The sequence below is a fragment of the Rhinichthys klamathensis genome, unplaced genomic scaffold (genome assembly GCF_029890125.1).
Source record: "Rhinichthys klamathensis goyatoka isolate OS25496 unplaced genomic scaffold, OSU_Roscu_1.1 h1tg000184l_1, whole genome shotgun sequence".
NCBI classification, from domain to species: Eukaryota; Metazoa; Chordata; class Actinopteri; order Cypriniformes; family Leuciscidae; genus Rhinichthys; species Rhinichthys klamathensis.
Genome location: NW_026606712.1, coordinates 2,773,581 through 2,800,583, shown reverse-complemented (window position 1 = coordinate 2,800,583; position 27,003 = coordinate 2,773,581). Strand labels below are relative to the sequence as shown.

Sequence of the window (27,003 nt, the reverse complement as noted above, 5' to 3'; positions counted from 1 at the left end):
ATACATTAAGCACTTGATCAGTAATGGCATCTTTTGATGGACACGGGCGGCGTGGACGCGAGCATTCACCTCGGAGAATTTCATTTCATCAGCCATTCACAGGACGAATTGTTTTACTTATGAATATTAATGTCCGCCTAATTTGAGGCTGTTGTTAATGCTTGTCGCTAGGAGCTTGGCAAATCAGGTCCCATTCCTGTTAAAACCATGTATTAGACACCCCCCTGACACTAAGCCCTCGCCTTTGATTCTTAATTGCAGGAGTGCGAGCATTTGCAGGAGATGGGGCGCAAAGCTTTAATTAACTCTAATATCACACGTATTCAGTCTCGACTGTCACCCGCATCACGCGTGGCGTTCTGCACCAATATCCTCCTCGGCTCCTCTCAGCTAGAGAGAGAGATGGTGTTCCAAGTTCATGATCACAATTTCATGCATCTTAAATTGGGGATGGATGGCCTGTAAGCAGTGGCATGATATTAAATGTGAGTAAATTATCTTAATGCATTTTACTAAAACCCATATTAAATGATGGCTGTATAAACGGCCGTTTTACAGCACGAGCAATGATAGGAACAACAATTATGGTTGCTGCAGCGAGCGTGGTGTCATTTTAATTTTCGGAGAAGGGAACCGACTGGAAGTGTGGGATAAACCGGGCGTTTTGGTTATTGTGCACTTCTGACCATTTCTGCATGGATGGGGTTTTCCATTTAACGTTTTTAGGCCTCACAATTCACGTGCGGACATCTGAAATTCAGAGATTGTGAGCATGAAAACAGTTGCTGGTACAATACACTAAGAAACTTCATTAAGATTTATTGGATAACTCATTTTAAAAGTCAAATATACAATAAATAAGCACATCCATTTGTAAAACATCTCTCAACAGAACTTTAAAAACTTCTTAAAACATTTCGTCAGTGGGTTTTTTCAAAACAGTTTGGTTTAAACACCATAAAGACATCTTTGGACGGACTATATTTTAGTTAGATGAGGAACAGTTTTAATTGAGCTAGGTTTAATAGACCAATAATCCGCGCCTCTCCAGAATTTTGCATTCTCAGGAATATAAAATGAACTGGAAAACTATGATAGAAATGCATGCAAGCTCATAGTGCCCCCTTCAGGTCACTGCACGCACTGCATCTTGAAGACACTAGATTTAGCAGGCGGCACAGTTCAACTTTTTTTTTTTTTTGGAGGTTAGAGTTAAATTAAGATGCTCCAAAGATTCCTGGATCACAGTCAAGAAGCATGCTTCAGCCAATCTTGGACATCTGTTTATCTGCTAATATAAGTTACCATTTATGTCTGAACAAGTGGGGGTGGAAGAAGAAAAAAAGAAAAAGAAAAAAAAGAAAAGAATTGTACATTTTGAACAAATATTCAAACTAGCCCACGCATTTAAAAACGAAGGCAAAAATAAGCAAATACTGTAGGACCAACAATGTTTAACACTTAAAGCAAATAATTAGAACAAGTATTAGCTAAATCAAATAAGTGAAAACTATCAGAACATAACCAGAATAATAATTTTAAAAAATAAAGTGTTTTTAAAGAAAAATTTTGCTCCAAGAACTCAAACTACCTCACTGAGCCGCCTGAGAGAGTTGTGATTCTTAGTCCCAAACCTTCTTAGGTGAAATCTGGACTTGGATCACTGTACAGGATCTGGATCACTGCACTCCAGTAGATCTGAAGTTCACTCTCCCATTGAAGCTTTTTTACTTCTCCGTCTAAATAACTTGGAGAAGGACGACTTGCGTTTGTTTTTAAACTTCTGAAGACCTGCACCCAAGACAGAAACAAAGAACGTTTTCATCTAAATGTTCTCCGCCGATTCGAGCTCAGAGTAGATTTGACAAGATCAAAACAACGAGAGCAAAAGTTCTCACCTAGTCTTTGCATCATTTCGTTCAACTGTTGATCTTCCTCCTCCTCCCTTGAAATGTGACATTACATTTACTTGGCAAAATTGCATTTACAAATGTGCAACTTTAGCAGTAGCACTCAGAAAGTATAGCATTTCATAAGCAGTGTGGTTTCTTCAGGACTTACCGTAACCTGTCCTCCTCCAGCCCCTCAACAATAGCGTTCCTGTCATTCACGATCTTCATCAGTCTGTTCAACAGCTCTGTTTCCCTCCTCTTCTCATCCAGAGTCTTGAGATGTTCTAACACACAAACAAATTGGGTTTCCATGTTTTATGGGGACCATTCAATGATTTTTATGCTGTACGTACTATATATTATTTCCCCTTACACTAACCCTACCCATCACAGAAAGCTTTCAGCATTTTAGATTTTCAAAAAACATTTAGTATGATTTATAAACCTTTTTTCACGGGGACCAAAAAAAAAAAATGTCCCCAGAATGTAGGGAATACCGGAACACGCACGTAATGGCTTTTCCACAGTCTTGTAAAACATGCAAAATGAGACCAACCAAGCATACTAAACTAGTACTGCTGCTATTACTTTTATCCTTTTTTATAGAATAGTTGACACGTTGATTTCACTTTGTATCACTTTTCAAATACTGTTAAAATCACAATTAATTGAGATCTATAAATAAGATTTATTTATAATTTGTGCTCATTTCTAAATGCAGACTTACCATAGCAACCAAAATAAAACCTTTTTTTCTTCCTTTTTTTTTATAAAAAACATTATTATTTATTTTACCATATTGTAAATAATGGATTCCTTGAGTGCAATGCAAGTCCGTTTGCACTGATTGAGACGAGGGTCATACAATTTTCCATATAGTTTTATATTAAAAAATATTATTTTAAATGGATTCCAATGAAATAAGTTCACAGTACTTAAGGTCTTAATGTTCACTGTAAGAAATTATTTTCATGATTTATCACAACTTTTTTTTTTACAGTGATCAAGATTTTTTTTACAGTGTACTTGCAGGAGAGTTGATTTACCCTAATATGAATTTGGGAGAACTTTAAAAAAATCGGTTTGCACACCTTTTTTTTTTTTTTGTTCAAAATGAAAAATTTCCAGTTTGACATTAATCCAGCATGACGAGTGATATTTACAGTACATTGCACTAGTTAACCTGGCTTCATTTTTACCTGGTTTATTAATTAATCTCCTGAGCTCTCCTTCTACTCCTGGCTGCTGCTCCTCCAGATCCTGTGTTCTTGCTCTGAAAGAGATTGATATCTGTAAGAACCAAATTTGACAGCAAGCGGACACACTAGCCGCTTTTCTCCCTAATTGTTTATTAGTCAATATTAAGAATTTTGGAAATGTTTTCATCCAGAAATTAGACAGCTAGACGAAATTACAATTGGTGAATACAGTATAAGGGATCACTTACATGTACATCAACTCTGACTCCCTGCGGATGTAGCTTTGTTTTTTCCGAATCAGGTTAAACCAGTCCACCATCAAGGGATCCATCAGAAGGTCCCCATGACCCTCTGTAAAACAGTCCAAAGTTACCAAGGACACCAGGGTCCTAAATGCACTGTTCACATCCAACCACATAAGAGACACCCCACCTGAGGCCACAATTTAAAGCGCTCTGGAGACGAGCATCTCCAAAAACTCACTTTCAACTTCTATTTGAGCTTTGATTGAATTCTATTTGTCTCCTAATAGAGCACTGTAATACGGTCTAAAAAGCATGTTTTCCATTGACATTGCCTTGAGGTGGTACAAAAAAAAACATACAAGTACAATCATACACGCACACACAAACTTAATTTCATCAAGTGGTGGTTTTGGCCTTGGTGGGAGCGAGAGGCAGTCAGGTTCTATGAAATCCCACCGGCTGCTAGCAGCAGGACAGGTGACTGGAGATGATATTACTGTGCCATGGTGACCTTGAAAAGAGCCAATCAAGTGCCCTTGCCCCACACAGCTAGCAGCCTCTCATTGGAGCCCACCGCCTCTTCTCCATTTTCATCCCAGCATCCCACAGGAGGAGAGGGAGCTTCCTCTGCGCCTCGCCTCATTTGGCCCTGGCTGCTGGAATCGAGAGCCTTTTATTGGCCACAGCCTTCCCCTAAAGGCTACATCGAAATTCCGGCTCCCAGGTGGACGGGCTCAGCTAACAGGTTTGGAATGAGTGCGCGTCTCACAGAACTCAATGAACCACCCACACACACACACAAGGTGCAGCAACATGCCGTGTAAAACACAATCTTGAATAGCACCAAAAGGAACATCTGATATCCCAAACAGCTTATTTTGTCCTAAACAACCTTGAAAGGGATCTTCAAATGTTACTTCAACTTAGAGAAATGAGGAACACAACCAATACATGAACTACTAATCTAATACCTTCTTCATAAACGCGAAGTCTCATCTCCAACTCCACACCTTCATTCTCCAAATCATTCAGATTGTTCTCAATGTCCTGCAGCTCTTTTGAGATCTGATCTGGTGTGATGTGGCAAGGCTTTATCTGAAAAGACACACAATATGATTAAACCATGGTGATGAGATATTTGATCATTTGGCAAAGGACAGTATACAACATTTGCAAAAACTTACAGAAGGTGACCTCGTTTCAAGCAGCAAGCCATTTTTGGATGAAATATTTCCATTGTCGTAACCTAAAATTATTTAAAAAGAAGAAAACTTTTTGGGGGGTATGAAAAGTTGAAGGCTAAACATTAGAGAGGCCAGAGACATGGTGGTGGAAAAAATATTTCTCAAAACTTTTTTCCATCACCATGTCCCTTTTAGGGACTCCGCAAAACATGGACATGAAATATGGATAAATTACTGCAAAACGTAAAAAAAAAAAAAATTTTTTTTTTTTTTTTTTATTCAACAAACAGAGCTTAGCCCATGCTTCTGTTTTCTATACAAGTGGTATAGATGGTGATTCACTAACTATAATAAGATAAAAAGCAATGAATTGCACCATGTGAACCATTCCGTTAGGGTTTAAAAATTAAAATAATTGTTACCATAAGTTTAGAAAATGCTTACTGGACATCGCAGACCTGCAGCGAGTTTGTTTTGGAGATGAAGCTTCGTGACAGGACTGAGAGGGCAAGACACAGTCGGGTTTCAAACCTGTGGTCAGAAGAAAAGTAAGATCATCATAAACGCAAATCATACCATGCTGCAGCTGATCTGGCCTGGACTTACCCTGCCCACGACAAGTCTCTCCCAAACATGAGACAACAGGACTGAATGGCTGGATAGGGGCAGAAGAACCTGGTGGTGTACATGCTCCATTTTGGACTGAGAGGGAAATAAAGTGGTAAACTTCATGCAGTGTTCAATGTACATCTAGTATTTGAGGTTTGCCGTTTAAGGTGATGTGACTGGCTTACCCCAGGTCCCTTGCTGCTGTTCCCTTTCAGTTTTCAGGGCAACATTGTTGGAGCAATGAGAGTTGTTTGATATAGAGGAGGCTGGAGCTCTTGAAGTATCTTGGACCTTCAAACAATGTTCACTTTTGTTTTTTCCACAAGTCAACGGGACATCCTTGGCATTACCATGAGATCTACAAAAAGTAAAATAACTTCACTACAACAGGACTAAGACTCAAAATCATCATTTCAAACCAGCATAAGCCGACGCTCACCTTAGATACAGTAGACGCAAACAAAACTAAAAGAATGATCAGAGGAACTCAAAGTAAGAGTCTAGTGTTTCAGAGGGGGCTGGTTTAGGCGCAGCACTCCTTGGGACTGCTGAGGATTGGGGATAGAGCGAGCGGATGCACTCGGAGGCAGTCGAACACTATGGGGGAGGCAGTAGGCATCCGCCGGCTAGAGAATGGATACATGAAAGGCCCCGCTGTCAGTACTCTAGCTCTGAAGTGTCATTGCAGCTCACACCCGAGTGACTTTGCCTGCTTCCCCTCGTGTGGATTAGAAAGCATTAGGGAGAACTAGGCTGATCGAACTTACTTTAGTCTTGGTCCATTTGGAGCTGCCTTTGGCTTTGATCTCCAGTCGGTTGGGGCGTCGCAGCTCTGAATATCTTTGGCTGAAGCAGAGGGAAAAATTATGGCAAACAAAAAGCACGAGTCTCAATATCAAATTATGCCATTTGAAGCCGTGCCGTCAAACAGAAAGGATTAAAATACTGCAGGGCAGAAATCAGTCTTACGATTCAATCTTCCTGACTACATGGAGAAAAAAACAAAAAAAAACAATGGATGCTAGCCCATGGCTTAATTTAACCGTTTTCCTGCCCATGTTCTCATCTCGTACTTATTGCGTATGTTTATGGAAATATTTCCCATGTGACCTTTAGAAACCATTTAAAAAAAAGACCACAATCCATATAAGCAAAGGTCATCTGTGAGCGAACACCACCTTTGGCAGTAGAAAGCAGCAGGGATGGAGGTCTGCTGCGCTCCTTGCTGATGGCACTGAGGTAGAAGGATTCTTTGCTGTTCATGCTGCTACTGCTGATAGCAAGGCTGGATGGAGTGGCCTGATGCAAGCTCCTTCCTGTTGCATCTCGCCCGTGTAACTCCTGCCTCCAGCTGGACACCTCAGCAGAAGAGCATCTGATTTTTATCCTGTGAGAGACATTCAGCATTCACACCATGATCATACGTACAATAGATGAACCAGCTATACTGACACTACCGTTCAAAAGTTTGGGTTCAGTATGTTTGATGATGATGGCTAATAGCTTATGAAAACCCCCAAAGGTTTTCATAGCTGTAAGCAATAATCATCAAAATTATAACAAATAAAGGCTTGAAATATCTCACTTTGCATGTATTGAGTCTATATAATATATTAATTTCACCTTTTAAGTTGAATTACTGAAATAAATTAACTTTTGTACGATAGATAAATAGATGATAGATATTCTGCCACTTTTGAGTTGATTACAAAATAAATTAAGTTATTAAACTAGTGTTAAACTTAACACAGTTTCCACAAAAAAATTAAGCAGCACAACACATTGATAATAAATGTTTCTTGAGCAGCAAATCATCATATTAGAATGATTTCTGAAGGATCATGTGACACTGAAGACTGGAGTAATGATGCTGAAAATTCAGCTTTGCCACAGGAATAAATATCTTAAATATTAAAATAGAAAAGTTACTTTAAATTGTGATTTAACAATATTACAATTTTAACTATTTTTGATTAAATAGCGTTGGCGAGCATAAAAGACACTTCAAAAAAAAAAGAAAAGGTATAAGGTATAGATCCCAAACATTTGAATGGCGGTGAACTGAATGGCAATTATTTGCCTACTTAAAACATGATCTCATTTCTCACCAACCATTGATTAAAGCCTTTTACAGTCTGTCTTTAAGGCCAGGTTAAATATTAACACTTGTAATTTTTAAAGGTGTCTAGAACCTTTTTTGAAAAATGCAGTGTTGTACTTGCCAAATCAATGTTATTAAATCACTGTTATTAACCTTGTAAATATGCAAATAAGAACATTAACACAGGGTTCGAGAAATCCTGAAACCAAAATACCCAGGATTTATGAACAGTGACAAACAACCCAGACTTTAAAAATCATGTAGGGGTACATTTCTGGTTTGAAAAACCAAATAGATAATTTTTCACCTGAGAAATTGTAGATCACTTATCAATAATACTTTAAACTATGACAGCAATGAGTCAGTCACTCACTGCCGGTGTGCTCCTGGGTCACTATTAAGCGCATTGTTGTTATTTCGGTTTCCTTCAAGTAGTTGTTTTCCGTTTGTCAGGGCACTGGTTCGGTCTTTCTCCTCCTTCAGACTGGCGTTCTGATTGGTGATGGACTCTGAGGGGCCTGACTGCTGTTTTGCGGTGGGCCGGTGCTCTGCTGCTGGGCCACAGGACTGAAAGAACTTCTGCCTGGCTGCCTGAGTCCTCTGAGCAGAGGCCGTCCATGACTGTGGAGCGAGACTGAGCTCCACTGGTCTGGGCACAGCCTTGACGGGTGTAGATAACACAGAGGTGTAGCGCTGTGAAGATGGCTGATCTCCACGGTCAGATTTGGGTCCCAAATCAGCGAGCGTAAAGCCACTGCTCTTAACCACAGGCTTGAAGCCATTTTGGGCATGTTGGTGAATAGTGCAGACCAGTGAGCCAGTGTCCGCTCCCAGTTTATATGCCCCAGATTTCAGCGTGCCATAGCATACACTACACCTGTTTAAGAGAGAGAAATCAATAATAATAAAAAGTTACAGCACTTTACCACTTGTGTTAAATTAGAAGTGTACATTGCAATAAAATAACTAAACCGTGCAGGATGAGTTACAGTACATGCCAAATTGCCATACTTATCAATATTTATGAGCAATAATAGCCATGCTTCCCAAGCACCACCAATGAAAACTCACTTAAAGCAGCTCCGGTGGTAAAGTTTCCCATCTACCAGGTGCCTCTGGACCAAATGCACGTGATTTCCACATACTGCACATTCACTGTTCAATGTGCCGGTTTTATTTGAGCTCTCCGCCAAAACAGTTTTCTACAAAAGATCAGATGAATGAAAACATTCCGAACTAAAAATCAATTTTCCAAATCATGACTGAATCATTAAAACTCATCTTTTTATAACTATGTCTGAAGACCAGTCATTTTTTTTGTTATGTTGAATAATCAAGGGAAAGCCAAATTGACACCTTCTCAGCAGCTCTGTGTGGTTGTGGAGATCTCGCTCTGAGTGGTGCGACGGGCGCCTGCACACATTTCGCCCCTGGAGATTTCTTCCAGTCTGTGCCAGTCTGCCGAGCTGGAGCAGCTAGAACGTGCTTCTCTGGAGCACTTTTCTGGATGCTAAGAGATGGAGGATGGTTGTCTCTGATACTTTTTGGCATTTCGGTATGAGGAGGACGGTTCTCTGTATTTGTTTTGAGATTGTGGTTTTTGGCAACCACAGGCAGATTCTTCTTCTCTGATGGCACCTCCTTTGAGTCCTCAGCATGCCGCTTGATACCTCCAACTCCCCCGACTGAAAATAAGAGACCATTGAGAAGAAAGTCTTAGAAATATGAATACACTGCATTTTTCTAATCGTGCACTACCATTATTTTTGCAGTATACTGTGCATACAATGCAAACTTTTTGTATGCATAGAATAGAGTCAAAATGTGCCGTATACAGCGGACCACACTAAAGCTATGTCTGCATTAATCCAGGTAAATTCTCTTTTCAAAACGCTCCACATTGGCGTGCAGGTGCTTTCCAAAAAAAAAGTTTCTCATTCATACTAAAACATCAGAAAACAAATCTTACTATGCATGGATAATAGTAATAGAAGCTCACATCTATACGTACAAGACGTGTCACTAAACATGCTAAAACACACACACAAATTTCGCTTTCCGCAAGCGCTTTCCTTTCAGCCTTTCGCCAATCTCGTCAAATTTACCGCTGTCTGCAGGCGCTCTCTCGCCCGACCCACGAGCAATGCCAAGTGTGCCATTCTAACCAGTTCTCAGAATAAACTGCTTATACAGTGCCAAATAACAGACCTCTCATTAGCCAGCTGTACATACGCATATATCTGCTTTATTCAGAGAAACCTCTCAGCTGAAGCGAATACACAAATGCATTCCATAGTTAAAAAGTAAGAAAATCTAAGATGAAATTAAATGTAGTAATTTTAATTATATAATACAATTAATGCAACATACTTCAATATAATTATAGGTGTGTTAGGATGAAATATAACTTCTTAATAGCATTATAAAGCTGTAGAGTAAGTGGGGGTTTTTTGCACACGTGTGGTTTCAGTTCTTATTTTTCGTAAATTTAGAATACATTTTTATTACGCAATTTTTTGGAGAATGAGACCCAGTGTTTTTTTTTAATTTATCCACTTAGAGGACGTTCACACAACGACGATGTAGTAAAAACAGAGAAGCATCCTTTTGCGTTTTTCATGTGTAAAGACACCCACATTGTCAAAACGATCTCCTTTCACAAGGATCCGCGAAAACGACTAAACGCTGTATTATTCATGTCAGTAGTTGGCGATGTCACTTTGTAAAAGAAACACTGTACACACCTATAGACTGAACATGTAATACGCAAGTGCATGTTGTCACTACTGTTACAAATTCACGTTTTTGTAGTTTACACAGAAACGTTAACAATATCGTTTTCAAAAACTTGCACCTTGAATCCCATTTCCAAAAGTTTGTTTTCAGACCCCAAAACACCGTTGTCGTATAACGAACGGCCAAAAAAACACATACAGTAAGTTTTCAGTTTTTAGTTGAAACCGTTGTCATGTAAACGTACCCTCAAGTCTTCAAAAAGCTCAATTTTCAAACAGCTGTCTCACTGTGGAAAGGACAAAACATTGAGAAATGGATGTGCTTTCATAAGTATTCTCAGATTAACAGACCAAGCCTGAGAGGAAAACTGGATCCAACTTGCCAGTAGATGAGAATATTGCATTGTGGGATAAAGTTATGAGTCAAGCTAAGACATTTACACAGTTAATAAAAATGGTGAAAAACTCAGTCTTACTTGGTGAGCGGCCGTGGAAGTAATTATAGTACTGCGAGACATATGTGAGGATGCTGAGTCTGTCTGGGACGGGCAATGCCACCATGTCCTCTGCATCCAGAAGAGCTGGGATTCCCAGATGGTCTTCAGCCACACGGAACGCCTGGAGCACATCACGCGACAGAAATCAGCCATTAAGTTCACAACACCACATCATCCATACAGAAGAAAACAGCAATTAGACAACCACAACTACAAAAAGACACACACAACTCCCTTTTGTTTATAACAACCACTGAACATCCTCATTCAACATGGCCTCATATGATTGTTTCAGGCCGCCAATATCACGCTGTGGCAACGGTTTTCTAGGGGAAATGAACTTGGCCAATTAGTTGTAAACGCAGACAAGGCACACAAAAAAAAAAGGAGTCGTCAAAAATAGAATAGGCCAGTAAGCAGCACAATCTGGCACCACATCAAGATGGCCCGAGCGGGGAGTGCATAATGAATAGCACATTTCCTGTGCACGCCGCGGCCTGGGAACGGGGACAGAAGAGGCGATACGATGGCATTGTTTAGGTCTGACCTGAACACAATCATTTTACAGGATAGCTGAGGAGGGGCGGCACATCCTCCATGATGCAGCTGCAACATCCTGTTTATCTTTTGTATAACAGCACTGAGAGGCTGATATGAACAGAGGTAAGTTAATCTTGACGGAGAGGATCAGGTGCCCTGTAGATGACTGTCACCCTTCTTTATAATGCATTAACTGGACAGACTCCACGCGGCTCGGGTTCAAAACTACAGCGGAGTGCTTCCTATAGAAGTGGTGAGGGTTTGTAACAGATCTCCGAGTGTGTGGCCTATAATTTACAGTCCCTGAGGAAGCAACCAGAGAAAGAGCTCATCATTGTGACAAAGTCCCAGTTGTGGCACGTCTCGCCACCTCATTCTCATGAGCACTTCCTGATAGGGAAGAAAAATAATTAGGTCATCGGTCCTGGTCGGACAGTGTCCCTACACTCAAACACAAATTAAATTGTCCATATAAGACATACATTAACAGAAGCCAGTTTCTGGGTAAATACAATTTCAATATACCATATTCTCTCATTTTAATTGGATATCTACTGTTCTTGAATTAGATTGAAGATTACAAGTTGCCAGTGATAGTTAAAATGCTTAAAGTGTTGAATTAATACATCTTTGAATCAATCAAGAGGGTGTAGTACTCAGTCAATGGGGAAAAAGAAGACCAAGTCCTGTTAAGTCAATTTTGATGGCTTAGGTCTTAGGATAATAAAAAAATATAGATTTCTTCCCTCTGTCCCAAGTTCCCACAGGACAAGTCTGAAACTTTAGACAGTTTCGCTAAAAGATACTTTCTGCAGAACTGAAAGATATCTTTATCCTGCCAAAAGATATTGCTGCAAGACTCGACCGATCAATAGACTCTTTTACTGAGCAACTAGTCTCTTTTGAGATTGCTGCAAAATTAGATCACATGCATTTCACAAGCAGTGGGAAAAGGGTCTCAAGCGCTCTTATTCAGGAGAAGAAACGATCCATGGATGTTGCAAACTACACAAGGCTGGGTCACAAACAAACATCCAGCCATCACGTTTCCAAAACAATCTTTCAAAGAAGGTTCAATAGTGTGTGCGCATTACCACAGGACAGTAGCAGACACACATCTGTACAGGATATGGCTAAAATTGGCAGTAAAACATGCAAGCAATGAGTCACACTGCATCAGGCATGTCTGTCATGGTTTCCTAAGATTAAGGCCAAACAGAATCACTTACCAAGTGGTTGTTGTAATACACATTGTCTTTGGAGAGAGACTCAAAGTTTCTGAAAGAAAAACAAGGACATGACTCAACAGATAGACACTTTGAGAAGTGTTACAACGTTGATGCTAAAATAAGTTAAAGCATCCTGAAAGGTGGTTTCAGGGTGTAAATGCATCAAACTGTAAATTAAACAATAGTGTTACAATAGGTCAAATGAGGCTATGGCAAAAATAACACCGAATGGATGCAGAAAAAGACAAATGTATGTAATTTGAATGTACAAAAGAAAGTGTATCTCAGATCCCCTAAATAGTCAGTTTTCACCATTTTTTTTTTAATTAGTTGCCTTCACTTCATTTTAAATAGTTCTCTTCTAAATGTTATAAATACACATACTACATTAAAATATGTCTAACGATATAAAGCTACAAAAATAATTATACAATCATTTAACGCTTTTTAAAATATTTTAAGATCACAGCATGTCAACTATTAATCTGCTATGATAATTCCATTGCAGGATAAAGTGGCCTCTGAAAGTTGGACAATTCAGCTACACACTGAAAAATTAATAATCAACACTTAATTTTACCCTGTAAAGAAACGATGCTAGAGTGTACTAACTTTTCTTTGCCATTTTCGTCTGCCACTCAAATGGATGCATGAAGTCAGTTCTCCTCATGTTCACAGATCTGAATATTCCAGAAAGTGTCCAAATACTTTGTCTTAATAGTGACCAGACATAGATTCAAATGTAAACGTCCAAATACTTTTTGCATATAGTAGCTATAGACCACACTAAAAAGTTTAAACATCCCACACTCCTTTTAAAACTCTTGGTATATTGGTATACTTTACTCTCATAGTTAGTTAACAAGTTCTGCATCCTAATCAACGACCGTTTATAAATAAACGTCTCTTACATGAGGTCCGGTCTGAACTTGTGGATTAAAGCACAGAAGGCCAGTCCATCTTTGAAAGATGTGCTCATGTTGTTGATGGTCACATCTCTATATCCATCGCACTGATTCTTACACCACTGGTGGAGCGCCTTGATAGCCGCCATCCTCTCCAGAAGCCCTTACTGCCAAAACACACGGGAGATTGTGTTTTTTAAATGACAGAAAACGAAAGACGTCGTTTGTTCGACGAAATGACGAAGCATGGGAGAAAATGACTGCGGAGACAGTGCGGGAAGTCACAGTGAAAGAGAATAAAAAGAGTTGAAGCTATGTGAATAGAAAGCGGCGTTTCCTCAGAGCTGTTCACGACAGCAGAGCAGCGAGCGCGCGCGGCACCTGTGGAATAGTAGACAGAGGAAATCAAGGGGGAGGAGCTTCTAGTCATCAATACTTAAACGCTAATTGCTTTATTTGTCCTTTTTCTCGAATTTTTTTTTTTTTTTTTTTTTGGGTCGTTGATGTATCTGTTTAATATGACAACTACACGCATGGTCTTTATGTGATGAAATTAAGGTATGAAATGCCATTCCAGAAACGATATGCTCTTACAGTAATCAAATGAAAAACACTTCTGTTTAAGTCATTTCAACTTTTTACAGTTCAGTTTATACTGGACAAAGTATTAAAATAAAAATTGTAAGGTCAGAAATTGTTCTTGTCATAAAAAAAATCATTTCGCTAACTTCTAACATGAAAAACTGGCAATTTATATATGTAAAAAAAAAACAATTAAATGTAAATGTTTCAAACCAAAATGATTAATATATACTATTATTTTGACTTACAAAGTTTGTTAAGCTTGGTGTTTCTATGCGGAACAAAAAGGTAAACATTTTATGAAACAATATTTTGATTATAATTAGGTAGGTTTAAATGTAGCTTTTTAAAGTTTTGTGGCTTTTATAAATGATTTTGGAAAAAAAGAAATGCCTTAAAACTCTTTAAATTAATTGCCATACATCTGCAACCTGCTTTAAATTTAATCCATGTTATAGCCTTTGCATTTCCTGATAATTCCGTGTAAATAATTAAGTCATAATTAATAGTTTCAGTGCTTCAGCTCGACCAGACTATATATATATAGGCTATAATATATATATATATATATATATATATATATATATATATATATATATATATATGAAAGCCTAGTCTATGCTTTATAAAAATATTTCCTTAAATTGCAACAAAGCACAGTTTCATTTACAGAAGTAGACTACTTAATAACAAGAATGACCCATATTTTTTATAATACAGGCAGTGTAAACAACGTGGAATGTGTTTAGGATGAAACCACAGGGTGCTGCAGAAGATGTGTACAACCATCAGCATAAATCAGTTCAGATTTTTTGGAGCATGAATAGGAATGTTTATAATGGCTTCTAAACAAGGTCAGACTGTCAATCTCATTTGCATAGGCATATAAACCCTGAAAAACAAACCAAAAACCCTTTAACGTTCAGCCCCCTCTGACGAAGAGAGCTTGTTTGCCTTTAAAATATACTAAAACAGATATATTTGCTTAAAAATGGTCTAAACCTCATTTCATAAACATAATCTACAATTTATAATTCTTTCATATTGATGTCCAGGATGTTATAATCCTTGTGTGGACAGAAATACCAACACCATTCAGCTGTCCTGAGGCAGGGAGAAAGAGATTGTTTTCAGTGTAATTTCAGATGATCCACCTCCTCTGATGGTTTTAAGTTTGACTGGTGAGCATCTCAAGTTGTGGATGGGCACAGAATCAATGGGATTATTTATAGCTTGACACAGAACTTCAGAACGACAGAAACTGGAGTATGATGAAGCTGTGACAATCTGAGCTAGTTACATTTTAAATCCTCTCCCATATGCATGCATAGACGTACTGTATTGGTGTAAGAGAGTAATGACTGTTCTGGTTAAACAGACCTGCTTAATCTCAAGACAATATGCTCTTAAACTCAAGAGGACCTTGTTGCCCAGAGGAGGGCACTCTTACTCCACACTGGCTCAGAGAACCAATGACCTAAAGACAAATGCATTTCCTGGCTCTTCAACAAGGGCTTTGGCTGCACAAACACTGCATGAAGCTGACTGCGATTCTGCTGATCCCACAGGAAATTCCCTTATTGAGGACCTTTAAATTCATTCGACATGGAACAGGTGCTGTGTCCACATTTTCAAATATACCACCATGGGACCTGCAGTTCAGAAGTTATATTGTTCTCAAGGGTCAAAGCTCTGATCAAACACTGCCCAGGATTATAGCAGATTTTCTTAAAAAGCATGTAAATGCCAAGCATGAAATAAAAGTGATTTCCAAAAGCATGCAATAATTAAATAAGAATAATCAACATATATTGTGGGTGGGAAAAGTACATAAATCAGTGTATGCCCTCAGGCCGAAATGCGTAGATTAATTTTTTTAATGGTTAAGTTAAAGTTTTAATGGTTAAACCCAATTTATTAAAGGCCTTTTATGCTTAACCATGTGAGTGCCATGGCATATTTTGTTGCTTCATACATAAAAAAGTGTGTTCCGATCTTTAAAAAGCATTTGTTAGAAAAGGCAGGCATTTTTCAGTCATCCCCATTGTGTTTATGGAGGGCTTGTGGCAGCTTGCAGACATCCTGTGTTTCCTCACAGGGTAACAGGATAGCTGACGGCAGAGATGGCCATCGATGAGATCACCAAGAGTTTCCTCTTATAGTTTCTCTTGTTCACTAGCTGTCGCTCCAACGACATTGGAGAAAACATGGTTACCTTTGTAAATGTAGGCATAAAGCGATGCAAACAAAATGCAACAAAGGCTCATCATAAAAAGATTTAAAGGCTGTATATGAATTGTTGCTAATCATAACAATTAAAGAGCATTCAAAATACTACAAATAAAAATATGAAATAAAAAACAACCTAAAATGAATATAACAACCTCACATTTGTCTGTATGTAAAACAAAACGTGTATAGACATTGTATTTGCACTTTTTACAAAATACTAGCAAAACTACTGACCAAAAAGTATTATGATGAGTTATTATTGGCTTCACAGATAATACATGACATTGTGACCAGTGTTGGGGAAAGTTACTTTTGAAAGTAATGTGTTATAATTGTGCGTTACTTTCTAAAAAAAAAAAAACTAATTGAGTTATGTTATTATGGAAAGTAATGTGTTACATTACTTTTGCGTTACTTTTTCTCTCCTGGGCTGGGCTTGGTTGTTTGTTTTTTAATACCAATTATTTTTAAATTGCAAATGTAAAGGTTCTTTCACACCAAAAGTAAAATGAATAAGCCTCAGGCTGAAGGAAACACAAATTCATACCTATACAGTAGAGGGCGCAGTTAAAACAAACCTTTCTGCTGCCATTATGGATTAAAGAAGAATAAGATGCAGGAGAAGAAAGTTTAACACTCTTACTTCAGAAATAAAAACTGAAATAGAAATAAAAACTAAAATAGAAATAAAAACTAAAATAGAAACAGAGATGTTTATCTAAAGTCATTTTTGCATATTAGTATGGATGAACTGGATCATTGAAGGTCAACAGCAAAGACATTGATTAATAAAGTGAGATTAAATACATAAAGTAGGGCTATATTTTGAAGTATACTAAATCTGTTTTTGTTCACGTGAGATGAGTAAATGCATGTTCACATTTAGGGTACATTTACACAACAATGATATGCTTAGAATGGAAAAGTTTTTCCTTTTTTTCCACGTAGGCTACAGACGACACCATTGCCAAAACGATCCCGATTCACACGGATCCGCGAAAACAACTAAAAAACCTGTATTTTGCTTCCAGGCCATTAGATGGCGATGAAACACAATAGACTGAACATGTAATGCGCATGTGCATGACGACATCGTCTTCAGAGATTCGCGTTTTTGTTGTTTATACGGAGACCATTTTCAAAAACTTGCACTTTGAAACCCATTTTCAAAAGTTTGCGTTTTCATCCACCCAAAACGCCGTTGTCGTGAAAACAAACGACCAAAACGCATAAGAAGTTGTACATTTTTAGTTGAAAACGGTGTCGTGTAAACAGCTCCTTCTAGAACTAGAATAATAATGATCATACAGCGCACACAACGTCTCTGCACTTACACACAAATTCTCTCAACATGGGGACAGGAGAGCTGTCAGTATACATTTGAATTTAAAGTAACTTGGGGTAATTATTTGGAAAAAGTAACTCAGATATGTTGTTGTTGTAAATTTAAAATGCGCTACTTTACTCGTTACTTGAAAAAGTAATCTGATTACATAACTCGCGTTGCCCCTCCCCCCCCCCCAACACTGATCCTGACAATCTGAGAAGCAAAACAATATAGAGATTACATTTCTATTTGCTTTTCTCAGTCACATTGGTTAACCTCATTGCGTGTGTAATTGTGCATTATAATAAATAATGAATTGACTGGGATTCCTAATGTGTCCTGTGTGATCATCGTGAGGTAATGGACGATGGCCACATCTGCTTCAGTCTCTGTCCAGGACTGTGGCAGGTACCTGTGTCTTCATCTGCCTCTCTCTGCTGGCCTTGACCACAGTGCTGTGGATCTCTGCTTCATAGTCCCTGGCCTTCGCCCTCAGTTTGGCAATGCTACAACAGCGGAAGTCCTCCGCACTGGACACCTCTGACCCGTCCTGATCCCTCACGGGGCTGTGAATAACTGATGAGGAGGGTTTGGGCCAAGTGGGGCTTCCTCTGTCCTGTTTCCTGTCCCAGCATGGGCTGTTGCTGCTGTGGAGTTCAGGAGCTGTGTTCCTGCTGGACGACTCGGTCTGTCTGTCGTCACTGTCGTGCTGGCCGCACTGTTCCCCTGCCTGGCTTTGAAGCTTCATTTGTCTGCGCATTTTAGCCCTGCGGTTTTGGAACCACACCTGGAGGAAGAATAGATAAAATACATATATTTAAATAAAGCAACAAAAAAAAAGAAGATATTGACATTTTTATTGTGCTTTTTTTTCTTTTTAGATTATATGAGCTATATTAAATTAAGCAAATATTCACAATATTAATATTGCCTATAGTTTTCCAGTAAAAAACTGAAATAAAACAATTAAAGTTTTTTTTTCGTATTTTAAGAATATTTAGTAGAAAATAGATCAAACTGACTCATGACTCATATAAAAAAATCATTAGGAAAACCAAAACACAATTAAAAAAATATATATATACCTTTTTTTCTTCAGTTTTGTCTCTCAAGTAGATTTAAGTCATGTAAAGTTAAGTCATTAAAAAAAATATATAATAAAAAAACATATATATATATATATAGCTATATATATATAAAACATATATAAAAATGACTCAAGAAAATTAGTCAAAACAAAACTCATTGTGAAAATTTAAAAAAAAGACTTCAAGTTTTGTCCCTCAAGTAGATTTTTCTTATTTTACACGTAGATAAAATAAGAAAATTATTATATATATATATAATTTACTTTGAGTCATTTTTATATATATTTTTTAAACTATTTTTAATATATATATTAAAAATGGTGTAATACATATATAAATCATGTTTATGTTATGTCATTGCATCTCACTGAAAATGTCGAGGAGGAAAACTAAGCACGTTAAAGAAGAACAATGCATGCTTATAATTCTGTGGAATTAAAACAAAACGATAAAGAAATGACACTTAAAAATGTCATCTCAGCAGTGGTTCAGAAAAATGTTTAGCTATAATATTCATATAATCACATCTGCATCACAACAGTCAAAGAGAGCATTGCAAAAGCGACCTGCACTCTGGCCTCAATCAGGTCCAGTCTGAGGGCCAGGGCTTCTCTCATGAAGACGTCTGGATAGTGAGTGCTCTCGAAGGCCTTCTCCAGCTCCTCCAGCTGCCAGCTGCTGTAGTTGGCCCGAGCTCGCCGCTGCTTCACTGGCCGGGGTTCATCTGGAAGCCACATCGAAGCCACCAATTAGACAATTGCCAGAGGCTGACAAGGAACTAATGGCTCTAGATTGGATAATTAGCGCAGCGTTCATTAAGCCCTCTTCAGCAGAGCCGGATAATTGATTGTTAGTTACGAGCTGTTAGCCAATCCTTTGTAAACATTTTGAATCCTATTAAATACTGTAAAATGAGGATGGACAATTATGAGAGAATTTGATTCACAAATGGCCTCTCTTAATAAAAGCTACACATATGTATTATTAAGAGCAAATCACCTAAATAAATATACAACACCCAAAGATATACCTTTTTCTATCAAGCTTCCCCCCATACATCACATTATATTAGGGAGCAATCTTATCTCAAAGGTTTTATTTACATATTTTACTACACATAAATTATTTATATAATTTTATTACACACCTCTCTGGAATACTTGATTCTGATCAGTCAGTTATGGTTCTGTGGTCAAATATGTATTAAACTGTATAATGGATTGCTGTTGTAGGCAATCAATTTCCTAAATGTCTCTCATATCACTGTGGCCTCTTTCGTCGCACATAATAAAGTGATTTCAATGCAAAATAAATATTTCATGTGCATATCTATTAATCTTGTGGCAAGAGGAATAATGTAAACCCTCCTTGTAACAGGGTTTATTTTGTGATAATGACAGGAAGATTGTACACTAATAAATATATATATATATATATATATTTGTGTATGTGTATATGTATATGTGTATATGTATGTATATATATGTATGTGGATTAGTATAGTATGTATATATAATATATATATATACACATACATACATACATGCATATATACATACATATATACATACACAAATATATTAGGGCTGTCAAATGATTAATCACGATTAATCACATCCAAAATACAAGTTTTTTTTATATAATATATGTGGGTGCACTGTGTATAATTATTTTGTATATATATATATAAATACACACATATGCATGTATATTTAAGAAAAAAATATTATTTATATATAAAATATTTATATTTATATATAATATAAATTATATATAAATCTATATACAGTATATACATGAAAATATTTCTTAAATATATACAAGCATGTGTGTGTATTTATATATATAAAATAATTATACACAGTGCACCCACATATATTATGTAAAAAAAACTTTTATTTTGGATGTGATTAATCGTGATTAATCATTTGACAGCCCTAAATATATATATATATACACACTCAAATGAAAACTTCACATAAAATATAAGATGTCATTAGATGTTACAACATAAATGACCAATTGCATTGAGCTCACCGATGTTCTCAGCATGGTGTCCTGCAGACTGAGCGGCCAATAGCAGAGCCTGTTTGCAGGGCTCAGGCTGCAGGTAACTGCGCAGGAGCTCGTAGCTGAGCAGAGGCCCGGGGATGAGGATCTGCGGAGAACTCAGCCTACTGGGGAACGCTGGGAAGAAGTGTGCAGCCGAAGAGTGGAAGACTGCAGACGACAGAGGAGACACCAAATGCCCAGTGCCAAACATGGCCCAGGTTCAGCAAGGTCCTTTTGGTCCAGAGAGAATTCCAGAAATAGACGGTCTAATGTAGGCTATGTATGTGATGAACAGTCGTCTTTATAGGCGTTGGAGGGTTACAGAAGAACAAACTAGAGATCCAGTTGGAAGAGAACTTCCAACTGCTCCAGAGTCAAGACTACTTTTCTCAGCTGATTCAGGTGCGAGTCCCACCCTCTCCCTGAGTCACATGACTCACCTATGACTACTAATTCTAGTAAAACAGGGCCGGGTTTGAAGGAAAGCACCCAATCATAGGGCACCATTGATTCCATGCTTGATTTAAGAGGTTTCTTCAGCATCACTCTTAAGGAGACATCCACAGTGACACCTAATGCCTCCAAATCCACACCTTGGCTGAAGGAGTAAATGAGTAATAACCCCCAGTTCCATTCGGGGAGGAGTATATGGAAAGACCTGTCATTCTGAAGTATTCCATAGACAAGTTTGGGCACTCTTCAGCTTCTTAGTTCGCTTATTAATATGACAAAGCAGACATTTGGAATTGGAGTGTGGTGAGAAAATGGGGGGAAAGCACCATTCCTGAGCTGCAAACACTTTCAAAGACACGTACAACCGCCAGCGAGACCTGTTTGTCGCTCTAGCTTTGCTGTAGTCGTGTACGAGGTTTAGATTTAACAGATGGATATTAAATCATTAAGGGAGAATCAAAAGGTTCACAGCTGAGAAACGTTCAGTAAGAAAACCCAATACAAACAGAGCTTTGGTTGAAATCTGCAGAGAGGGCAAATAAACAGCCTCTGTTTACACAGTAAACACATCACACTAATTGGCCCACATAATTGACATCCATTTACAAGTCCATTTGCAGCATTTGGGTGTTTGTATGACATTCATTTGCGATACAACATGACTAAATGAAAAAAATCCTTCAGGAAAGGCTTTGATGAGTTTTTATAATCAACATGCTCGTCTTTGGCGAAAGCGTTTTTCCCTATGAAATGGAGAATGTGTGGCATCAACTGGGAATTCTGCTGTCAGATTAAAATCCATCGCCTTTGTTTCTAAAGACGTCTAAGCCTGTTATCTCACTCAAAGCCTTCTTCACATTAGGAATAAGATCACCTGTCTAAACAAGGTGTATTGTTCAGTCCTGAGCTAAGGACAGAGTTCACTAATAATGGTTTTGGGTCATGGATCTCCGGTCTTTGAAAACAGATCACTTTCCCAACTAAGACCAAATTGTACTTAGAGAGGAATGCCACACTATTCACTACAGCACGTCAAAGAATTATACACTTTTCATGTAGATAATAGAGAATTGTTAAATGAATAGTTCACCCAAAATTGATTCTGTCAACATTTACTCACCCTCATGTATTGACTGAATGCCATAAACACAAAAGGTGAATTTCTGAAGAATATCCTCTTTTCTGTAGAATGAAACTTGATGAGAATTGAGAGTGTCAAGATCCAAAACTGATTTTTTTTTTTTAAAAAGTATCATGAAAGTGGTTTATGACTCAAGAGTTCATGAGAAAAGTAGTGATGTCATGAATGAATCAGCTCAGAGCATTAATCGGTGATTCAATTTGCAAAACTAGCATTAATGATTCTTAAATGCTGGACTACATAACTTAAAATCGGAACAGATTTTAATACACTAATTGGCAACTTTGTAAATGGTTTCAGAAAGAAAAACTGGCCATCATTCAATAAAAGACCAATGATCACACAGTCGTTCAGAACACGACAAGCTCACGCAGAAACATGAGCCATATTGCTTTAGTCTGAATCATAAAAAATCTGAGTCTGTGCCTATCATACACTCCGCCTGCCCAAAATCTTCAAACTAGTGTCGATTCTTCCAGATTCTGAATCGCGGCAAAAGTATGTAAGTCAAGACAATGATCAGGTTGTATTAGTAAGCAGTTCACTGGAAATAAAAATCATCGGTGTATAACAACTAAAAACGTGATCTGTTTATAACACATAGCAATCACGTCAGAAGACTCAAAATACGGTGCACAAGTCAAACGGACTTTATGATAATTTCCTGCAGTCTTTTTTGAATCTTAAAAACTCCAGGCAGACCAGATCGCCATAATAATCAATACATTATTTTAAAATTGTAACAGTGTCCTATACACTGTTAAAAAAAAAGTCGCTGCCTTAATTTTTAAGTACAATCAACTTGGATGTTTAAGTAATTTTAACTTAAATTACATTAAAATGACTTAAAAAATATGTTGAATCTTGTATAACTTATAAAAAAGGTTGTAAATTGCTTAACTTATTTTGATGAGTTTAAAGGGATACTCCACTTTTTTTGGAAATAGGCTCATTTTACAACTCCCCCAGAGTTAAACTGTTGAGTTTTACCGTTTTTGAATCTATTCAGCCGATCTCCGGTTCTGGCGGTACCACTTTTAGCATAGCTTAGCATACATCATTGAAGTGGACAAGACCATTAGCATTTCTAAAAAAAAAAATGACCAAAGAGTTTCGATATTTTTCCTATTTAAAACTTGACTCTTCTGTAGTTACATCGTGCACTAAGACCAACGGAAAATGTAAAGTTGCGATTTTCTAGGCTGATATGGCTAGGAACTATACTCTCATTCCTGCGTAATAATCAAGAAACTTTACTGCTGTACCATGAGTGCAGCAGGCGTAATGATATGACGCAGCGCCTGAAAATAGGCTACCTTCCGTCAACACAACGGAACTATTTTCAGGCGCTGCGTCATATCATTACGCCTGCTGCACTCATGGTACGGCAGTAAAGTTTCTTGATTATTACGCAGGAATGAGAGTATAGTTCCTAGCCATATCAGCCTAGAAAATCGCAACTTTACATTTTCCGTCGGTGTTAGGGCATGATGTAACTACAGAAGAGTCAAGTTTTAAATAGGAAAAATATCGAAACTCTTTTTTTTGAAATGCTAATAGTCTTGTCCACTTCAATGATGTATGCTAAGCTATGCTAAAAGTGGTACCGCCAGAACCGGAGATTGGCTGATTGGATTCAAAAACGGTAAAACTCAACAATTTAACTCTGGGGGAGTTGTAAAATGAGCCTATTTCCAAAAAAAGTGGAGTATCGCTTTAAGCAATGTAAAAACATGTTGTCATAACTTATTGATCATATTTTTCTCTTTTACAGTGTAGAAGTCATGGATTCAGAACAACACGACGTGAATAAATGATGACAGAAGTGTCATATGTGGGTGAACTTGCACAGAAACGACTTGTCACAACACAATAACGTTTAAAAAGAGGCTAGTGGATCACTGATAACTTAGAATAACATAAATTCTTCCTGTTTCAGACATTTGTACTGAAAGCAGACAGCATCACACTCCGAACATCTGCATCCCTGTTGCTGATGGATGTGCGAAGAGTTGTCAGGATCTCTCGGAGAACAAAACACAGGTGTGTGAATTAATTCCCAGGAACATTTCACCTCACAATCATCTTTATCCACCCTCTATCCGCTAATCAGATCAAACTGCAGAGAGATTCAAGAGCTGTCACCAGCATCGGCGTCAACCGCTAATCCTGCGCTAACTTTGATCAGATCCAGACATCCACGGTACACAGCTGGGCCGATCTTGGTTGAGTGAGTCACTGACTTTAAGGCCACAGCAGCACTGAAGGACAAAAACTCTTCATGCAGCTGTCAAAACAGCGAGGGATCGAAGTCCAATACCTACCTGCTTTTCTCATTCTTTCAGAATGGTAATTATTAGAAAATGCTTGCATATCCTTTTCCACCAACAATCTGGCCGGGTTCAAATACATCTGGAGACATAGAAATGCCACTTTTATCTGAAGCGTGAGGCATCCTGTGGTTACATTCCTAAGGGGCGCAATGGTGAAAGCTTAGAAATCACTCCTTGCTGCCGTTGAACCCACAACTTTCAAGTTGCCAGCACTTGTAACCACTAGGCCTAAATCAAATTGTATGTGAAACCAAAAAAAAGGAGTCAAAGAGATTTCAGAGCCATTCCAAGTTAATTGAAGGAGGCATTAGGGCAACAATGGCAGTAGATCTTGCAGGCCTGTATTGATCTTTTTTCGACTCACACTTGTCCCGAGACTCTGTGCCGTCATTTGAATACACAGGGGCTTAACAACAACTCACAGCATCAACAATGGCTCAAAGTGCTTCTGGGCTTTACTGAAGACATACGAGGAGATTGAGTTTTCTTTAAATCAGACAGAGGAATCAAGACAAGAGCGTGAATATTCCATTGAGGGCGAAGTCCCGAAAGTCAGTGGTTTTAATACGGAATCCTAATTAAAGCAAATCACTGAAATATTAGATGGGAAATAGACTTCCTGAATGGGTCGTCCAACATCATCAAACAATAAACAGAAAATACTATTTGATAGGCTTAATTCAAGACACCGCTTCCCATTTCAAGTGTTTCTTAATGTGGCATAAATTCTCTTGATTGATATATTTCTGATGCGGTTTATAATTTAGAGGGGTTAATTGCTTCTACAGCAACTGGAAATGATTCCTGCATTAATATGTGGCAGGATTGAACTTCTTGTTAACAATTCAAAGAGAAAGGTAACTCGCTAAAGAAAATGCCATAACCATATTTTTTTATTCGCATCCTATCCAAAAAAATGAAGTGAATATAAACGTTTCTCAACTAGTTTTGCTTCAGGACCGAGAGTTTACTTTGGACAATATGTGGATTTTTTTTCTTTAGTAATATACCATTCAAAAGTTTGGAGTAAGAAGATTTCTATTTCAAATAATTAAAAAAACATTCTTAAAACTCACAAGAAACACTATTGCAGTTACACAATTCATTGCCATTTCCAACGGTTTTCAGCATTGATAATAATCAGAAATGTTTCTTGAGCATTATATCATAATTTTAGAATGATTTCTGAAGGATAATGTGACACTGAAGACTGGAGTAATAAAAATGACAGGAATAAATTACATTTTAAAATATACTCAAATAGAAAAACGTTAGTATTTTTTAACCAAATAAATGCAGTCTTGGTGTCCTTTGCATCGTATATCAAACCACAGCCTCTGATATCAGCTTTGAAGCGATCAAATTCTCCTGAGGATATGCCAGCACAGGCTCTTGGAACAATGCATAATAACATTAATACTCATTGGAGTGACACTTAAGAATACACAACACCTGAAACACTAAACATGATGGATGACTGTCCCCGAGTCATGGGAAAATGCCTTAATTTACAGACAAAACTGCTGTTGTACTCATACAAATCCAAAGTGCAAGTGAAAATGTATCCATTATTTGAGTCACTAAAGTTACAACAGGATGTCGTTCCCTTCATTAAACATGCTTTACAAATACCAGACTATATTAGTCATGATATGGCTTCTGGTTATTATGGTGAGCCAATTGCAACCAAAAAATGTAATCTTACCTACTCAAACAAAAATCACCATGTGATTCTCAACAAAAACTGATATATAGGTAAGAATATTTTAGTCATCTTTGGTAACTGTATCTCCCAGGCAGTGAGCTGATTGCTTTAGTCCTGGATCACTGGCAATGGGATAAACCTGAGAGCCCAGGCTGCTTTTCATGTCAAAACCTTCAAGGGGAGCGGCCGCGATCCAAAAGCAATCACACTTTACACTTCAAAGCGCAAGGGAAAAGGGAGGCGAGAGCCGGTCCACATTTTTTCCACGCTAGCCAGGCACAACTCATGCGTGGAGGAAGAGGAGATGATCTAAGCGAAGGAGCTGTTGAGGAACACAGAGCCGACAGGTGTGCACAGGCAGGTACTGGCACATCTCTGTCCCTCCCAAAGGTGAGACACAAGCAGTGCTTCACTCCTCTCTGCTCCACTGTGGCTCTCTACATTTATTAGTGGTCACCTGCTGGTACTTGTGGAGATGTTGCTATACCAGCACAATTAATTAAATCATGGTTAAAAAGAGTTTCTGCCACAACAATAAAAGTTTGGGAATTTGTTACAGAGTGGGACAACATCGTCAAAACAATCCCCGTTCACACGGATACGTCGGTGAAAACGATTAAAAACGCTATATTATTCATGCCAGGCCAGTAGTTGGCGATGTCACTTTGTAAAGAAACACTACGCGCCTATAGACAGTGGACAGAGCCATCTCATTGGAACTCAGTTGAGACAGTTGAAGCCCATTTTTAGCGATTTTTGAGCACTTCCGTTCCTGACGCGCAGACTCAAACCGACTCAAACTTAGCTTGATGACGTGAGCAACCTGTCTGACAGACGTTACTCTTCTAGTAGCTGTGCGTGAAAATTGCCAACGTTAATCTTGCAGAGACGGGGAACTTGAGCAAAGAGTTATTTGGCGTGAGTGAGCAGGAGTTAGAATTCCGTTGCTTTTAT

The 27,003-nt window shown here is 38.1% G+C and overlaps 2 protein-coding genes across 2 annotated transcripts; both read right to left on the bottom strand.

The window, feature by feature from the left end:
• Nucleotides 1–1,159: 1,159 nt before the first annotated feature.
• On the bottom strand, nucleotides 1,160–13,520 carry micall2a (mical-like 2a). The gene is made up of 18 exons (XM_056261683.1): nucleotides 13,143–13,520; nucleotides 12,232–12,280; nucleotides 10,442–10,583; nucleotides 8,587–8,915; nucleotides 8,302–8,432; nucleotides 7,604–8,107; nucleotides 6,308–6,516; nucleotides 5,897–5,975; nucleotides 5,315–5,487; nucleotides 5,127–5,222; nucleotides 4,965–5,051; nucleotides 4,521–4,582; nucleotides 4,308–4,431; nucleotides 3,340–3,442; nucleotides 3,092–3,165; nucleotides 2,062–2,176; nucleotides 1,899–1,945; nucleotides 1,160–1,791 (listed from the first exon to the last, which is right to left on the bottom strand). The coding sequence occupies exons 1-18, from the start codon at nucleotides 13,283–13,285 to the stop codon at nucleotides 1,706–1,708; spliced, it is 2,553 nt and encodes an 850-aa protein (XP_056117658.1). The 5' UTR covers nucleotides 13,286–13,520; the 3' UTR covers nucleotides 1,160–1,705.
• Nucleotides 13,521–17,561: 4,041 nt separating this feature from the next.
• si:dkey-43p13.5 (paired mesoderm homeobox protein 2) lies at nucleotides 17,562–20,746 on the bottom strand. Its single transcript, XM_056261704.1, has 3 exons — nucleotides 20,403–20,746; nucleotides 18,932–19,089; nucleotides 17,562–18,064 (listed from the first exon to the last, which is right to left on the bottom strand). The coding sequence occupies exons 1-3, from the start codon at nucleotides 20,626–20,628 to the stop codon at nucleotides 17,660–17,662; spliced, it is 789 nt and encodes a 262-aa protein (XP_056117679.1). The 5' UTR covers nucleotides 20,629–20,746; the 3' UTR covers nucleotides 17,562–17,659.
• Between the last annotated feature and the right edge of the window lie 6,257 nt (nucleotides 20,747–27,003).

Excerpts from the sequence above, each read along its gene's own strand:
- si:dkey-43p13.5 (XM_056261704.1), bottom strand. The coding sequence starts at position 20,628 with ATGTTTGGCACTGGGCATTTGGTGTCTCCTCTGTCGTCTGCAGTCTTC. Across the intron at positions 19,090-20,402 it reads ACACCATGCTGAGAACATCG|ATGAACCCCGGCCAGTGAAG; the intron begins GTGAGCTCAATG and ends TGTGGCTTCCAG. Across the intron at positions 18,065-18,931 it reads TGATTGAGGCCAGAGTGCAG|GTGTGGTTCCAAAACCGCAG; the intron begins GTCGCTTTTGCA and ends TTCTTCCTCCAG.
- micall2a (XM_056261683.1), bottom strand. The coding sequence starts at position 13,285 with ATGGCGGCTATCAAGGCGCTCCACCAGTGGTGTAAGAATCAGTGCGAT. Across the intron at positions 8,108-8,301 it reads TACCACCGGAGCTGCTTTAA|GTGTAGTGTATGCTATGGCA; the intron begins GTGAGTTTTCAT and ends TCTCTTAAACAG. Across the intron at positions 2,177-3,091 it reads GAGATTAATTAATAAACCAG|AACATCTCAAGACTCTGGAT; the intron begins GTAAAAATGAAG and ends TTTGTGTGTTAG.